This window comes from Podarcis erhardii, assembly GCF_964252035.2.
Source record: "Podarcis erhardii genome assembly, chromosome: 5".
NCBI lineage: Eukaryota > Metazoa > Chordata > Lepidosauria > Squamata > Lacertidae > Podarcis > Podarcis erhardii.
This window is the reverse complement of record NC_138509.1, coordinates 44,975,876-44,994,604: the sequence shown is the minus strand read 5'-3', so window position 1 is coordinate 44,994,604 and position 18,729 is coordinate 44,975,876. Positions and strand designations below refer to the sequence as shown.

Here is an 18,729-nt window from a genome sequence, read left to right as displayed (position 1 = left end):
TGATGCTATCAGCACTACAGTTTATATGATCTGCTGTAGATGAGCGTGCAAGAAAAATTATTGCAAGTCCAGGTTAGGCACTTGTTACAATAAGCAAATCCTCATGTACCATGCTCATAGTAAATGATGTGGAAGAGAGCAGTGGGTTTTCTTTGATTCAGCTCTTTGATCTTCCAGTGTTTCTGAGTGCTCTGTTGAGCAAGAGCCTAATAACTGAAGCATATATTTTGACAGGTTAGACTGAAGCCATGTTTTATTTGTTTAGAAGTCCCTTAATAATGGATAAAACAAATAAAAATTGAGAACTTTTTCTAGTGTGGAGGAGTGTTAAGCTTGCCTTCTTAATCCATCTTTTCCCCATGGGGCTTTTTCCTACTATGGCTACAACTTCTGTCATTTAAACTATGAAGGATATGTCATTTCTTATTGACCCTCACCTCAACTATGGACACACACATAGAGAGAAATAAATAGCAGAAATGCCATCTCCTTTTCCAGGCTTTGTCCAACCCTGCAGAGGCATCCCAAGTATCCCAAATGTCAAACGCTAAACTCATGCAATGCTGCCAACAAGTGCTCCTTCAGTCTTTAAAATGGAGACAGGGCCTACAGAGGCACTGCCTGTTTTTATGCCAATATATTTATTTTATCACTTTAATTTACTACAATATTTATGTCCTTCGTGTCCAGCCTGTAATGATATGTTCAGGGTGGCTAGAAGTAACATCACTATAAAACAGTTCACACAGTGAACTAGAAACTGCAGAAAGTTAACCAAAGGACACAGCAGATAATGCAGTCAATTTAAGAGTCAGACAAGACTATAAACAGACTGAAATAATAGTATTTTAGCCTTGTATCTAAATATCACGGAAGAGGAAGCAACCTCACAACAGAGGCCATGTCAATCATGCCTCTGATGGTGGTTGGGCACAGAGCACAGCTTACTCAAGACTTGAGTGGATGGGTAGGGTCATTTGAGAGAAGCAGTCCCTTCAAGCAGTCTGGTCAAGATAATAACCAGCACTTTGCATGTGTTTGTTCATTTGTTTAGAGTATTTTTTAATGTTACCTTCATTAAAAAGTCCCAGAACAATATATGGTAAAATTATAAAAAGAACAACAGATTTCAAAACAAAAACAATACCTAGCAGCTAAAAACAAACTGTATCATTCAGCAGAATGGGTAAGCAAACCTGAATTACACCAGGTGGTGAAAAGCCTGGGCAAATAAAAACACATTTGCCTGGAGCCAGGATGACATCAAGGTTGGCACTAGTTGAACCTTCCTGGGGAGGGCATTTCAAAGACAGGAACTGGGCTCAGGAACAAACTGGAAGCTACTACGGATGAAATAGCAACGGAGGTAATGTGCAGAAAGGGAGGCAGGGCTCTAGCTCAAACTCTGACTGCCACATTTGGGTCCAGCTGAAGTTCCTGAACAATTTTTGGCATGTGCAGTTGCGGCCAGACTCCCCTTTTCCCAGGAACAGGCACATCTGGGCAAACTGCACTCCTGACCGGCCAGGAGCAGAGCTGTTCCAGGGCCTGCTGTGGACCTGCTGATCCTCCAGGAGTGATGGATGCCCTTTCCAAAGTAGACTGTACCTGGTGAACTGAGCCGTCTTTCCCATAGGGATTAGTGGTGCGTTGCACCAGGGCGCTGGCCTCTCAGGGGTGCCCCAGCAAGTGGGGGAACTGCATGGCTTTGCCGGTGGCCTCCCCTTTACCTGCATGCCTGCCAGCTACACCCCACCAACCATATGGCTGGGGTGTGCATCTTCCTTCCCAAGCCTCTGTGGGGATCACTCTCCTCCCAAGGAGGCTTGGGAGGGAAGCTGTGGACCTGCCAGCCATATGGTTGGCGGGGTGCAGCTTTCCCCAAGCCTCTGCGGGTATTGCTCTCCCACAGCGGCATGGGGGAGAGTTGCACCCTCCCCACTGGCTGGCAGTGCGCAGCTCCCCCCCCCCACTATCCATGGTAATTTGGGGGCGCTGGGCAGACATTTGCACCCCAGCGCCGCATCTGCTAAAGATGCCCCTGCTGGTGACCCGCTAGTCCTGCTGACCAGAACCACATATTTCTACTCCATCCTCTTACCAAAATCCCATCTATTGAGTTTGATTTCAGCTGTGCCTGTCCGGCAAATAATCTGTAAGGATAATACATCCAGGCCAAAAAGGAAAGGATAATGCTTCCAGGCCAAATTTCTTTTGTAAGTCAAAAGTAATTCTACAACTATGAGATTTTTGCAGTCTTACTTTTCCTTTGGCTATTTGGCACTGAAACTTATATGCCAAAGCATTTTAAATGAAGTGTTACAAACTGACGAACGGGAATTTAGATACCCGGTTCCCTTAAATTTGATGGGCAGCTGGATGCTTCATTCTGTCTTTTGAGCCTTTGATATTTCCCCTCCTCTTGACCTGTCTTTGGATGAACAGCTTTTCTGTCTAGTGAGCAATGGCATCATATTATCTCATCCTCATCAGTGGTGAAGTGTCAGTAGTTAAATTTTACTGCAACATTAGAAGTGTGTAAAATGGGATCAACTGAAGAAAGTGCTCAGCACAGCTTGGGTATGCACAGGAGTCAGCCCTATAATTAAAAAAAATGAAAAGGAGGAGAGGAAGAGGTCAGAGAGAGAACCAGCAGAAGGGAGGGCAAGGGTGGAAGAGATTTTACTGGCCTATCATTCCTGCTCATTAGCAAAGAAAAAAGAAAGAAAGGGGATTCTGTGTCTACATGGCAGTATAATGAGATTGCCAAAGTTGTGTGATCCTCCAGCCACAGTAATAGAATCAAGTGTAATTTTTCACATCTTACATTTTAACCTCTTATTTCTAAAAGGTTTTAAAGCAATGAAAGTTTGGGTGATAAATCAGAACGTCTCAATTGTTTAATTTCTGTTAGTTCAGAGCCTTCTCCTGGAATACTTCGTTGCAACAAACTTCATCATAACTGTGCTTAATACTTGTACAGTGGTACCTCGGGTTACAGACGCTTCAGGTTACAGACTCCACTAACCCACTAACCTTGGGTTAAGAACTTTGCTTCAGGATGAGAACACAAATCGCGCAGCAGCAGCAGGAGGCCCCATTAGCTAAAGTGGTGCTTCAGGTTAAGAACAGTTTCAGGTTAAGAACAGACCTCCAGAACGAATTAAGTACGTAACCAGAGTATAGCAAGTTCAAGTTTTCATGGGTTTCGCGTTCGTTTTCTAGTTGTGCTTCTCACAGGGAAAGTCAGTATTATGATCCTTCATATTGCAGATGAACCAGAGTGGCCACCTAGAGAGTTCATGGCAGAGGTGAGATTCAAACTAGGATTTTCTGATGTGTGGTAATGCTGGTCTGAATTATTCAGTCCATATCTTTCTTTTTGGCATTTGTTTGTGTGTGTGTATTACAACAGCCGCCCAAATATGTTTGCACCCTTGAGAGAAATTCTCCTATTTTTAAGTGTGTGTCTTCAGAATATTCATGTATTAATATCGCCAAGCCTGGTCTCTATTTAAAAGCAACCACCCACCCCTCTTAATCTTTCCATTGACGCTACACAGAAGAAAAGTGATGGCACAACTGAGTCAGAGCGGGGACCCCTAATTCATCCAGAAAGGTTTCTGTAATCCATGCCAGGTTGACCCTTTTATCCAGCATCAAATCCCAAATGATTGCCATATTATTGGAGACGGTTCTCAAATCAGCATTTGATGATGATGATGATGATGGTGGTGGTGGTGGTGGTGGTGGCATTACTATCATGCTTTTGAATGTTCAATGTACTATACAAACTACATATTTTTGCTATCCTTTCCACAGGTCTGTAAGTTAGAGTCTGAGGTTGGTGGGACAGTGCCCTACTTGTCCTAGTGGGCCAGCCTCCATTGTATGTATCCCAGAATGAAATGACCAAAATGGTCTTCTTTTTCTATCCCCATCTCCATTCCCATTAGCAGATTTAATGCACATACCTGTAGTCTGGTTGTTGTGATCCACAATGCGAACTGGGAGTTCTACAGCATTCTAGCTAGCTTGGCAAAGAACTAGAAATTAACTTTTTTAAAGTCCAGTGAGTTGTTTGTGTCCTTTGTCTGTTATCTGTTAATTCTGTAGGTATATTTAAGGTGCTGCTTGTTTGGAGTTAGGCCTGGAAGCTTCAAAGTATATACTTTCTGTGTACCTACTGGGAAAGTTCCTCTTTGGTGTTCTTGAATTGTTTCTGTCTGAATAGGGTCACATGGCAAAGGCAGGAATAATCTTGTTCATTGGTAATAAAACTAAGAAGACAGAGGGATATTACCCTTGAAATTTAACAACACAGTGACAATCTCTTTCCCTGTTTTTTTTCCAGTAAACTGGCAAGAGGGGTTGACATTTGAACATTTGCCGTTAGAGGGGGATAATGGAGATGCAGTTTTATTGAAAACAGCTGTGCTATACACAAAGAACAGCAATGCTCAGTGCACCCATATGTAAGACATACAAATCCTCTGATTACAGTCTTCCCAGCCAACTCAGCATGGGAACACTTTGATTTCCACCAGCATCTTTACATTCACACCCAAAGCCTAGAGTCCCATCTAACTGTAATGTATTGATTTTATCATTTATGTGTTTTCAACATCTCTACCCCCAACTGTATCTCATATTCAAATTAGATTAATAGTATGAAGAGGATTTAGAAACCAAAAAGAATCGGCAAATGGGAGAAAATCAATAAATAAGAAAATCGTATCCCTAAACGCAAATAATTTGTTGCTTAAGATGAAGTGACAGATTTCAGGAATCATCCCAAAGGGTAGACAAAGCCTATTAGATGGTATTATAGCCTTCCCTGTTTCATTCCAGCTAGGCAGACTTTCTGATCTTCCTCTCTGAAATGCACATTTGGAAGGTTGGCCTAAGCAGCTGGCAAGAGCTTCTCCTGTCAAAATGGATGAATGGACTAAACAGCTTTCCTCTGTAATTTGGAAGCTACCAGGTCCATAAGCAATATATAACATTAGCATGCCAGTAGAGAAGGCATGGGACTCCTGGTTATAGAACCATGCAAAAGCTAACAAATGGCAATTCAGTTCATGAGGCTCTTGTGGCTGTCAGCAACATGTCATTGTCTAAAACCCTTTTTAAAAACAATATTATTAATATTTTTATTTTTGCATATAAAGCATGCACCATGCACATCTATGCATGCGCAAGCACATCATTGAATCCTCTACTCCCCCCCCCATCTTGTTCTATGTGCATCTGCTCAGATCTAAGGTCTATGAAATTTACACTGATGTGGAGATGCGTGATAAAGAAATACAATCAAATACACATGGCTTAAGAAATTCCCACTTCGTATTGTATGTGGTTCCCAGGGAGTCACTGAGCAGACACAAAACTATTTAGCTTCAGCAAGGTGGCATCCTCATGTACCTTTAAGCCCTGCCCAGGGACCTGGGTCTCTGACAATTATTGCACATAATGTATGTAAACAGAAGATTGAAATCTGTAAAATCTGCTAGTGATTCCATTTGAATATTAGTTTCAGCAATAATTATTCCCTCCCGAAAGGCGGACTATATTACCCTTTAAGGCTAGAAGAAGTATCCTAGAAACAACTTCCCAAGCATTTGGAAATCTACTGTCTATAAAATTATTAATGTTTAATCACGTAACGATTAATGTTTGATCACTTAACTATTAATTAACTAATGACTGCTTTCTCAATGCTGGTTCCTTTAAAGTTTTTCTTTCTCTCCTTGTGACCTCATTCTTGTCCCAGCCTTTTATATGTAATGTTCCTTCCTTGGCTGCTCATGTCAGGAATGGAATACTTGGGGCAAGGTTCCACTCTCCCTTCTCTCTATATGCACAAATGCATGCATGTTTGCCAACCCTGCCGCTTTATAAATAATTCTTCAAGGACTTATTTCCACAAATACAGTTTGTCTTTACTTTGATTTGCACCTTATTTCTTTTCTTTCTTTCTTTAAAATGCATAACCAGATCTTGGGAGACACACAGACATTGAAAAGACAAAAAGACTTGAAACTTAAATATAGTCAAGTAGCATGATAGACAGCCTCGTCCTGTGCATGTTTACTCAGAAGTAAGCTCCACAGAGTTCAATGGGACTTATTCCAAAGTATGCATAGGACTGCAGCCTTAGTAATAAAGACATTAACATGTGACAGGAGGATAGGAACCAGATAGTTTGCTGTTTACCTTGCTCTCACCCTGCGAAGTTATGTGTATTTACTCTAGAGCACATGGGACAGCTTTGGAATAACTGAGGTTCTCAATTGCTACAGGAAACTGGCTGGGCTCCCAAACAACAGAATGACTTTTTTTAAAAAAAAATATCATGCTACACTTCACATTTTTATTTTATATACAAGCAAGTTGAGCAAGAAACCTTCCCCAGTGATCTTTATCGCAACATTATTAACGTTTTAATGTTCATCAGGGATGCACCAGAGCCAGATTCTTAACGATTTAGCCGTGTTGTTAAAAGTCCTCTGTCAACTGGAAGCCACAACAAAGGAGCTGGAACATGGTTATAAGTCAATACTCTCCACTAGGCTTCGTGCCAGCCCTTCCCAGAGCCCTCTTCAGCACACATGTGCAGTGGCTCGAAGCCCAACCCACCTCGTTCAAGTTGCCGGGTGTGTGGTGAAAGATTCAGATGGAGTTGCAGAGATGTGTCTTGCCGAAGTCAGGCTGAAGGAAGAGGGAAGCTTGATCCGCTCTGTATGTGTTAACAGGAGAAAGGAAAGCCTCTCATGGGTCTCTTAACTTAAAGCCTACTGTCTTTGGTCGGCGCTTCTACATGTGAGCATGCTGCCTTGCCCAGGGGTATGGAGGGAGAGGGCAACAGAAAAAGAGAGCTCGAGACTGCAGTTTCCTGACATTTCTTCGCTTTCTCTATTTATGAAGGAAATAAATTAATTGCTCTTCTGGTGGTTTGTGGGAGAAACTGTGCAGTTAAGCCTGCTTTCCAGCTGCATAGTCTGTCCAGCATAAACTGCATCTATGTGGTGTGTTAATGTACTCTGTAGGCACGTGAATGTAATAACAAATCTGCCAAGAGTTGCTTGAATGCACCAGGATTTTGACAGATTCTAGTTAACACACACATGGATCCACCCTGGCCCATGCCCTCCATGCATAAACAAATTCCTATTTATATGGCCTTTATCGCTGCAGTAGCTGTGTTTTTATCAGCTTTTAATGCTAATGCTCTCTGGGGCCTTCATCAACATGACAGCCAAGAAAGCTAGCTATCATTAGCCATTGCACTCTTGCTGCAGTATACATCTGCCCTTCTTTTGGTAGCATTCTGTCTTTGTTGTTTTTACCTGTCTGCTCCCAACCTTTATACAGATTAAAAGTGCAGGGACATCCAACAAACCAGTAATGTTAGGAGATGTCTGTGTATTTATACATTTGAACAGTGGGGTTCTTACCTTGACTCCAACTTGGAGTGAGTGAGTAAAACCTGGGTATTTATACGCAGGAGGGGAGAGTGTGAAAAAAATAATTATGTGCAAGTACTTGTGAAGGGACGCGGGTGGCGCTGTGGGTTAAACCACAGAGCCTAGGGCTTGCCGATCAGAAGGTCGGCGGTTCGAATCCCCGTGACGGGGTGAGCTCCCGTTGCTCGGTCCCTGCTCCTGCCAACCTAGCAGTTCGAAAGCACCTCAAAGTGCAAGTAGATAAATAGGTGCTCTGGTTCGCCAGAAGCGGCTTAGTCATGCTGGCCACATGACCTGGAAGCTATACACCGGCTCCCTCGGCCAATAAAGTGAGATGAGCGCCGCAACCCCAGAGTCGGCCACGACTGGGCCCCTTTACCTTTACCTTCACGTGTGGATAAGGAAACTCTGTGGGTGGTACAGGATAATATCCCTCCCATCAGTCACTTTAGAATGTCAAGAGCAGATTGAAACAAACATTATTGGTGAAAGGGAGCTGTACTTCCCGTATTTACGCAGGGCATTAATAGCCAAAGTAGGATTGTACATGCACCTATTTGCTGGGCATGCCTTATGAGAGTACAACACACGCAAAATATTTCCTGTATATTCATATTACTGAGATCATCTGGTGGTACACTTTTGACGGTCCCTGATGTTCAGTCAGTATTTGCCAGGCAATGAGCCTGCAGTGTGAAAGATTGGAGACATCCCTGATTTCTTTCAGACATTTTTTAAAAAACTGCACTGTTCTGACAGACCTTTGGAATTAGATTTTTTTTTTAAGCAACCATTTTTTATTGACATGTTATATGCTGCTTTAATGTATTTTGCTCTTCTGTTGTATGCTACCTTGATATATTTCTTATGAAAGTGTGATGCATTCCTATCTTCATATTTCTTACTACATCATTAAAAAACCAAGGCCCCATTCTTTACTCATGAAATAGCTCCCCTGCAGACCCATTTCTGTTTTCCTGAGGAAAACTTATTCAGTCTATTGAAAAGTGACATTACCATAGAATTGTGCAAACTGGCCATAGGGTTTTTACATGTGATGACATTCTTCACGAATCCAGAATATAGCAAATTATCTCAGAAGAATTAACAACTGAATTTCTCTTTGTCCAAGATTGCCTTTACAGTTACTTTCTGCAGACTTGTTTGTCAGAATTACCCTTTGTCCAAGGTTGCATTTACACAGATATTTTCTGCAGACTTGTTTGTCTGAAGGTTTTTGGCTGTTATCCAAGAAATAGAGGCGCACCTTTTAGAAATTTAAATTATTCTGCTTTAGGAAGAATGTAGAGCCTGTAAATGAAGTTTACTTCTTGGTCCTGACTATGAAGATATGAGCCGCCTTTGAAAATGTCTCTAATGGAACGAACAATTACTTTTCCTTTAGCTAGTGTCAGGTTTAGTGCTTGTCCCACACAAGACACAGAATGCTGGGACTTTAAGTAGCTGAGGTTTATTTCTCAACAACAGGCTTACAGCAGTCCAAGCTTCCACAATTCATCCTTCGCTGTCAGAGTCAGTTGACTCAACTGGCTTCTGACCCCTCCCAAGGCCAAATATACGCCATGTCCTCCCCCGCCTCCTGCTGGTCCACCTCTGCTCTAATCGCTTGCTCCCCTTTCTACTTCTTGGAGACTCAGGTGCAGCCAGTTCCTCCTTCTCTGGAGATTCCTCTCTGCTGGGCGTGACCCTGACAGCTAAATAGCTCAAAAAAAGCACAAATATTACAAAATAATCTAAAAGTAAATGAGGAAAATTGCGCTTAGCCATTACCATGGGATTGTCATGGTCATATAAAGGGAGCCTTGGGTACTTTACGCAGTATGAAAATAAATGTATTTGAAAATTCCCTGATATGCCATCAAGTAGCTGGTTTACCTCAAAACTCCATTCTTGATCCAACTGGTGATATAGCTGATAAAGTGGACTGGGATTTATTATTGTTGTTGTTGTTGTTGTTGTTGTTATTTACAATATTTAAAACTTTGACACAGCTTTTGGTTTTCGAATGAAAGAATACAACATATATTTCCCTTACTGCCATTCCCAACATGGACAAATCAGCAATCTTCAACACTTTCAGATCCAACCTTTAATTCAAATATGCATTTGAGGTCACATCTCTTAATTTTTTTTACCACGTGTGGTGATAATATACTGCACCAGCTGATGTTCATGATCCACCAACTGAGCACCAGTGGGCTAACTAATATTTTGTTGCTATGGTTGGGTAATTTCCATTTGTAAATATTCCTACTTTGTTCCCTTTCATAAGGGATGGGGTGGCAGTTCAGGGATGGGGAACTGGTTGCCTTCCAGATGCTGCTGAATTCCAACTCCCATCATCCCTGACCCATTGGCAGTGGCGTAGCGTGGGGGGTGCAGGGGGGGCTGGCCGCACCGGGCGCAACATCTGGGGGGCGTGCTCGCACTCGCAGCTCTCTGCCCCTACTAAAATCCACGGGTTAGGGGGCACAAATTACTTGCCTTGCCCCGGGTGCTGACAACCCACGCTACGCCGCTGCCCATTGGGCATGCTGGCTGGGGCACCTGGAGTCCAACAATATCTGGAGGTTCCCCACTCTTCCTGTACTTCACCAATTTATGCGCTTGAAGCCCGCTTGCAACTTCAATTATCCAGCTTAAGGGTAATGTTTTCTTCCATTCGTATATTTGAATTTGCTGGTCTACCAAGTTTCCACATCAGAAGGCTTTGGTGCGTAGCTTGTATGTAGCATAAAAATGACTTTGGTAAAGAAATATGGTGTTGGGGATTTAATCTGAAAGGTATTCAAAATAAAACAGCCATGTCTTTGAATTTGTCTCACGCTGTGAACGAAAACAAATGTTTCAATATGGCAGCAACAATTTTCTTCCCATTGAATTATTTATTTTTTAAAAAAAAATCAGTTGGCATGGGAACCATTTGTTCTTGTCATTTGCTGGTGAGGTTCTGGCAGCTCACTAAACCCTGATGTGCAGAAAAAGGAAAGAAAACACATTCCTTTGCACACTGGACTTTATTTTCGAGCTCTACAAAGGAAACTGCAAAACAAACAACAGATTACCAGATGGGCCTATGTATCAACAATAATAAAATTTTCTGAGCTCAAGGTTAAAAGGTATTAGGTTATGACTATTTGCTACAACATCCCAACTGTGAAATTACTGCTGTTAAGACAGAGGGACACCATGGTGAGTCACATTCTCCATCTAAACGTAGGATGGGGAACCTATAAGCCTCCAGATGTTGTTTGCCTATCACTCCCATAGTGCCAGGCCATTATCTTTGCTGGCTGGGGCTGATGGGAGTTGGAGTCCGACAGCACGTTCCCCATCTCTGATCTAAACATAGAACCCTATGTGTGTCTGATGCACACACAAAGTGTCCGCATATGTGTGTGTTTCCATTTTGTAGAGGGGGCATCTACACATCTGTGTTTCTTTTCTTTCTATTAAAAAATATATTCCTATTACAAAATTGTACATACAGAAATCATAAAATCTATGTTTCTTTACACGGTATGGAGCAAGGAAGACTTTGTGTTCAGTAGAGCTAATGGGATAAGAGCTGGAGCCCCTGAAACTGCAAAACATTACAAAATTAGGGTGCCACATAAGCCCTCTTCAGGCATTACAAAAGAGAGAAGTTGCAACATGAAAGAAGTCATTGAGGGCAAGTGCAATAACCCTACCCCACCCATGCCCATTTTTTTCATCTTCCACAAGTTGGGAGGCAACTGAATACAGCAGACTTGTGGTCTTGTATCTATGAAGGATACCCTAAATGTTTTGAAGCCCTGGTTTTATTTATTTTGACCAGACCATCTGAGCGGTCTACTTGTGTGAGGTGGGAACTCAAGCAATGCTGCTGCAGCAACTTCCATAATATATGAAGAATGAGAATTCCTCTTCTCAAATGATTCTGCTGTGGTATTACCTGAGTCCCTGCTTCCCATAAGCTGTTAAATGCACAGATACATGGCTGATCGTAGCACAGAGAGAAATTAGGCAACAAGGCTCTAATTTTTACCTCAGGCATTATAATGCAGTGAAGAAAAGATGGAGACTTCTTCATGTAGCTTCATCTTTCCTTGGCAAACACACAAAAAACAATCCTCTTTGGAACATTCCATTTTTTTCTTCTTCTGCAAAGCTTGATATCAGCATTTCTAATCTTGTGGGCTGGTATTTTTATAGATTACCAATGAAGGATAGTCCTCAGGGGCTTTGTAAGGAATTTAATTCTCTCAATAAAGTAAGAGGACTTCAGAAATATGATCAGAGGAACAAGGCCTTAGGAGTTCTCACCTCAGGAACTGAAATATATTTCATGTTCTGACACGTATTACAAGTGGGTGCTGTAACCTGCACACATCCTCTGGCAAACATTTGTTCACAGATTGAGGAAATACCCTTCAATAAATATAGTTGTGCCATTTACACGGTTGAAAAGAGGAGTTGGAGAACGACTAAAGCTATTTGCACGACTGTGTTCTCATGACTGTCCCTGACATCCCCACAGGACCCAGTCAGTGTCCCTGGACATGCATCCAGCTCTAATTCCCATCTTGGATGAGGCCCAATACTCTTGCTGCAGACACCACAGCCAAAATATACATCTGATATCTGGGGAAAGAGATACAGAGGCGTGTGAATCAGCAAAAAAATAAGGAACAGTAATGAGAGATCTGGCCCTTAGTCCAAGATGCTACAACTAAACGGGATTAAACAAACTTTGTTGTAGACCCAGAAACAAGTCATCTAAACTAAACTGCAAATGAAGGTTGTATTTGCTACATAAATATTATGTCCCCTTCTTTGTATTCATTAAATACAGGGATGTTCATTATTGAAATGGTCTAACTTGTGGTCTTCAGATATTGTTGGGCTCTCATCATCCCTGACCATTGGCCAAGCTGGCTAGAGCTGATGGGAATTGGAGTCCAATTGTGGGTCACAGATTCCCCACTTCAGAGCTGGAAGATCTCCAAACCTTTTATTCATCCTTGTTTAATGACATGGAATTCTGTTTATATAAAGTTGCATAGACACCAACTCATAGTGAACTGGGGGCTGAATTACCGATGGCTTTAAAAGCCCTGGGGAATCTGATTCACAAATCCTCAGACTGTGTTGCTCACCATTTATGTATATGCACCTGGTTGAAAGACATCATCCATTCATTCTGTCTTTTGTCTCTTCCCCAGGCCTTGTGATGAGCACCACCCAGAAGTGAAGGCTGATGGTTATGTGAACAACCTTGCAGAAGCTGTGGATGTGATTCTAAAACAACTGCATAAGTAATGGAGCTTCAAGGAGTGACTGAAGGCATAAAGAGGGGTGACTTAACTTGAGGTCTGTGACCTTTTGTGCACATCTCTGCTCAGCTCATTTACATATATTCACGTAGTTTTTAAATGCAGTAATTGTGTTGCAGTGAGGAGCACTACATACATGCCTCAAAAGTCTAGTTTTTCTAACTTGTCTTTGCAAGTACCTACAGTGAAATACTGACTACAGCGAAAAGTCATGAAGTCTAGTGCATCCTTATAGCAGCCACCCTTCTGAATCTTTTGTATCGTAACTGTTTTGGGTACGTCTAACCATGTCCTATCACTGAATAAACATCTGTGCCACATACCACTTGGCCTGGGACCTGCTTCCTGTGCTGGCTGGTGTTTTTCTGTTTCCTGGAAGAAAGCCCACAAAGGGAGGTCACTTTGTCTCTAGGTCACTTTCCTAAGAAATCAGTGCAGAAGTGACCCAATTCTTAACCAGAGAATGGGGAGGTTGCATTTTTAGATTGCCTTCCATTCTTGTGGTTTCTCTGAGTTCAGTTGCCCATGCAGGCATTGTCCTCGGAGTGAAGGACACGTGTAAAGCAGAGGAGCTGCTTTGTTCAAGTTCAAGAGCTGAAATGGTAGCATCCAGTAGTGCAGGAAAGGACCTTGTCGCCAGACTCCAATTCCCATAAACCCCTGCCAGCTTGGCCATTAGTCAGAGACAAAGGGAGTTGTAGCCCAACAACACCTAGAGTGCCACTGGTCGCCCATTTTTGTTTTCGTTAAAACATTTTATTTAAGGGGCTCAGAGTCTGCCTGAAGTATAGGAGGTGGGGCAGCACAGGTGCCTGAGCCAGCGTTTCATTCACTGGCATGCACACCTGTCATCTCAGTTACAAAGCTGGGCTTAGGAATCCACCCTGGGTTTTCTTTTTATATTATGTCCACCTTTTGTATCCTTAAGAGTAGCACTTTCTTATGCAAGGGAGGGACTGCTTCAAAGCCTGTCCAAGTGATAGTTGAGATTTTTTTAAAGGGGGGAAAGTGTTTGGCATGCAACCACAATTCCCAGAGTAAAGTCCGTGCCCAGCACTTCTGAAGAAGGTTTCCTCTATAGTGTTTTGCGCACATGCCATTCTGGGAATGTCATGAGTTCTGTTCACCTTCATCCCGAGAAACACACACGTTTGTGTTCACTTTCATTGTCTTGGAGGAAACACAGGCTCCCACGACCAGACTGCCGCTGTCTAATCACATTGTTTAACTCTTCTAAGAATAGCCTGACACACTGAGAACTATCTTCTGGTGGCTGGACGCCAAGACGAAAGAGCTGGTGTTGGGTTTCCTAATTTCGGAGCCAAATGACTATGCCTTCTGCTGCTGCAGCGTGCAAGTCTTCGTGGATTGGGAAAGGGAGAACAGAAAAATTTTGGTTAAAGTTAGCAGCAAATTGAAAGACCATTGTCCATTTCGGACCATTTTAGTCAGATTCTTGGCATTGTCACACTTGTCTAACTTGAGGTAGTAAACTTGTGTTTAGGCACATCTGGTGAGGTTCCAGTGACTGACTGTTGCTCCATTAGGAAAATAATCTCTACGTACAGAAAAGCAGCTGAAGGGAAAACTAAGACTAGAATCCTTCTCCTACTGACATTGGTTTTCTCTGTCCAGGAACTTTTGGTGTGGAGCTGTCAGTTATGAGGCCAGCTCTGCAATCAGAAGTGGGATGCTCTAACCGAGAACAAGACTTTTATATCTCTTTATTGATGATAGCACTCATCATGGATGGCACTCAAAGCTGTACTCCTGTGTACACTTCCTTGGCAGTAGGTACCATTTAACTCCATGGAACTTACTTTATCAGTAAATGTGTTTAGGGCTGCATTACATTTTCCTTACTGAGCCTGATGTGTGGCAAAATCAGCACCTTCTCAGACACTGAAGGCCATGAGAATGGAAGACCAGAGCCTCAGAGATTCTAGCCTACAGCATATATATGACCTTCATTTCTCTATTGCAGGGATGGGGAACCTCAAGTGTTGGGGTGAAATGTGGCCCTCTGGGCCTCTCTGTCCACCCCTTTGGACTCTTCCCTGGACAGCCACCCTCTCAAGCCATACCATCATTGGGTGTTTTTGCCTGGCTTGAATGTGCCCTTGAACCCTGATAAGGTTTCTTGTCTCGCTTACCTGGATGGGGGAATTGTGAATGTAGGTAAAACTAGCCTACTGTTCAAAGCTAAAAACCACATTCATTGCCTACTTCTGGTTCCAGACCCATCCACCACATCTGGGAAAGTTCCCCAGAAGGGAATGTCACTGTTGGCTTACCCACGTCCTGCTGTATTGATTAAGTGAAGTGAGAAATCAGGAGTGAGAAATGTTCCCAGCTATTATGAATGTTGCTACTCACGCTTCAGCTGCACTCGGACAAATGTCTTCATAATGTGGCATGAATTACTCAAGAGAAAAGCATGCAGCTGCTTCAGCATCCTGGGCCTGTGGAATTCTGTAGGAAGGAACCAGGCTGGGCATTCTTCCCAGAGGAATGTACACTGTGGCAGATGTACAGAAGAGCTGCCTGCTCTGTTGATACAGTTCATTAACACAAAACTACATGTGGGAAGTGGAAAGGCAGGTGCTTGGAAAAATATATGTAATGGAAGTGTGCATCATGCCCTCCTGACTGTATGCTTCATACTGGCCGTACAATTGTTCCATCTGCTGTGTGGGTGAAGACTTATCAAAGGTGCAGATAAGTAACTGGTATTTGTGATCTGTAGAGGGCAGGGTAGGTGCACTTTTAGTTCTCATTCTCTTTCAAACCTCTGTGTAGATACATCCTAAGGATAGTTAACATTGACTCCTGATAGTTTTGTTCGGCCTCATCCATTTCTGGCAGTGGTTGGGAAGATGGGGAGCTTTGAGGACTGTTTTCTTGGCTTCTAGGGGGATAGAAGCTTTTACAGTGGTACCTCGGGTTACATATGCTTCAGGTTACATACGCTTCAGGTTACAGACTCTGCTAACCCAGAAATATTACCTTGGGTTAAGAACTTTGCTTCAGGATGAGAACAGAAATTGTGCAGCAGAGGCAGCAGGAGGCCCCATTAGCTAAACTGGTATTTCAGGTTAAGAACAGTTTCAGGTTAATAACGGACCTCCAGAACTAATTAAGTTCTTAACCTGAGGTACCACTGTATATAGAACAACAGTCATGGCTGGAGGGCTCAGGCATAGGTTTACCACTTCAGTGAGAACTACACCTGTGTTCTGGATTGAGTGATCTGTGGGTGTCATTATTAGGCTCTAGAACATTATGGGGAACCCATAAACAGGACTTGAGCTCTTCCCACGTGATTCCCAGCAGCTGGTATTCGGAGCCATACTTCCCCCAGCTGTGGCCACTGACAAATGAACAAATGGTTTGTTGCAACCTATTACTAGGTGTCTGAATGTGCATCAGTTTGTTGTGGTGACTGAGCATGACTAAATAATCATGCTATACTTTTATAGTGCACTCTTGATGTAAGGAAGTTGACCTGTCGCAGTGCCTGCTAACCTCCCAGCCAGGCCACTGCCTGTCCACCCCTGCCCTTTGTCCTTTGTTTCCTTGTCCCTGCTGTCTCTAAACAAAAGCTGTTGTGAACTCTTTGGCCTGTGCTAGGCTTCTGTACTGAGCATTTTTGTATGGTTAGAGCTGCTGTTTTAGAAGGACTCTTCATTCTGTACTGCACTGTCAAATTTTATGAAGCAGTAGAACTGACTTACCTAGAGATCTCTACACTTCCATAACCTGCAGTTTATTTTAAAATTGACATCCTCTGGGGACAGTGCCATGGAGAGTGGTCAAGCAGGGAGGGGAAATGGTCCATGGTGCATTTACTAGCTTCATGTGTATTTACAATGCATTTAATGGATGCAAATGGTAGAAAATAATCCTAGATAGGATCATCATGGAGCTGATTTAGGTGGGATTTTCAGATCCAATGAGTGCCTGTTCCATTCAGGTTTTTTTTGGATTGCTTGTTTATAAACCATTTTCTTAACTTGAGCAGTACTGTATCGGGTACATCGGTAGAACTGGAGGATAAATAAGACCTTTGAGAGCACAATATTAACAGATGCAAATGAAAAGAAGATGATCTGATTATTCTGTGTGCTATCAGATCCGTTTTTGGCAACATTCGCCACCCAATGTGAGAGTTCACTCAAACATCTGCACATTTTCTTAATGTTCCTGGAGCTATTTGCACACAGATATTTTTGATGTTTCAAGGCTTCTTAAATGTGTTTTCCATCTTTCTCTTTGCCAAGGATATTTTTATTCTGTTCTTTTTTTCAAACCCCTCCTCCTTCCCCTGTGGAATGAAGTTGGACCTGCAAGGGGAAGGATTTATTTTTGCACCAGACTTTTATGGGTGGGTGGGTAGCAATAGATTCTTTGCCTGCTAGCCTCAGCTGCAGACAGCTAAGAGTGAGGTACAGGATAACTTGGACTGTTGAAAGTTCCAAGGACAGAAGTTCCAAGTTCCAAGGACAGAGAAAGGACAGAAACTGGTAAGGATTCTGTGTAATACAAAAACCAAATGTTACCACAAACAGGTGTTTTGTTTTGTTCATACAGCACACAACTGGCTTGTTAAATTCTCCCTCAGGATATGATGAAAGCTGTGCGTCTGTTAGCCAGTAAATTGCCAAAATATATTGCCGTATATTCCATTTCTGGACTTTGGGGTAGAGTGCCTGCCATTACATAGTGAAAATGGCAAAACACACACAGAAGTAAGATGTATAGGTGGAACCCTGAGGTATGCAGAAGTATAAAAAAAAAATATGGGGGGGGGGGGCCACAGGGATCCCAGAAACAGTACTGTAAGGACTCAATAGCACAGAATGTAGAGACTGAGAGGAAAAAGATGGACCACTGAGTGGGAGGGTGAATGGGGTAGAGTAGCTGGAAAGGGAGAAAGGAACAGAACTTAGAGATGCCTATTAATGGACAAATAATATATTTTAATGTTGCTAGCACTGGGGACCAGTTTACCTAAGCTGTCCTCTCACAAAATAAAAAAGAACCCCCAAAAGTACCAGCACAGAGAAGAGTTCCTACTCTTTTTCACTCAGTGAAAGTAAGCCATTACTGGATAATTCAGTTTGGATTTCTTAACTGGGAACATTTCCTCTTGTTTGTCTCTCTATTTGTCTGCTACTTTTGTGGCAGAAGGTGGGTGGTATTCTAAATAGTCCATTGAAGATCCAGTCAATCAAAGTCTGACTTTTAGCCACAGGGCTTTAGCATTTGCCCAAGGCTGCCGCCTTGTCACCACAAACCCAGAGTGGTTTAGCAGTCAATCCCTCTTCCCAGGGAACCATGAGAATTGTAGCTCTGTGAAGGGAATAGGGGATCTTCTAAGAACTATCAGCACTCATAACAAACTGCAGTTCCCAGGATTCTTTGGGGGAAGTCATGACTTTGAAGTGGGATGACACTGCTTTCGATCTATAGCACAGATGGGGCCTTAGTTGGATTCTACCCACTTCACAAGTCCTGGTATGAGGAAGGGAATTTAAAAACAGCACCTTGCAAAGGCAGCAAATTGCCGCTGCCCGGTAGAGAAGACCGCAGCCTGCCCAATGTAAAATGATTCCGTCGTCTTATGCAGAGCAGGAATTAAGCAGCCACTCACTTGGTGCATATTAGGAGGAAGCCGATCAGGGTGCTGCTGTTTTTGTTGAAGAGCACCAGACAGGCCAGGGCAGTGATGATAAGCAAGAAGTTTCCAGCCCTGATTCTAGACAATGCAGATGCCGCAGATGCTGGCGATGCATCTCTTCAGTCATTCTGCTAGAGAATACCAGCCGTGCCTTGGCCTCCATCATTCCTCTTGCTTATGCCCTGGAAACAGCTTGTGCTAAATGTGTGTTATTACAAGCTGAGGCTCTAGAGGTTGCAATGTT

The 18,729-nt window shown here is 42.8% G+C and overlaps 1 protein-coding gene across 2 annotated transcripts in view; it reads left to right on the top strand.

The window, feature by feature from the left end:
- LHPP (phospholysine phosphohistidine inorganic pyrophosphate phosphatase) overlaps positions 1-13,127 on the top strand; it is a 117,648-nt gene extending 104,521 nt beyond the window's left edge. Inside the window, exon 8 of one of the 2 annotated variants that reach the window (XR_014157008.1) lies at positions 12,695-12,798. Coding sequence is in view for 1 of the 2 variants with exons in the window: in XM_081863783.1 (XP_081719909.1) it covers positions 12,695-12,791 (97 nt within the window). In the remaining variant the exon portion in view is untranslated. Of the gene's footprint in view, positions 1-12,694 lie in introns of both variants that reach the window. The other variant, XM_081863783.1, reaches the window with a different exon arrangement.
- Positions 13,128-18,729: the final 5,602 nt, after the last annotated feature.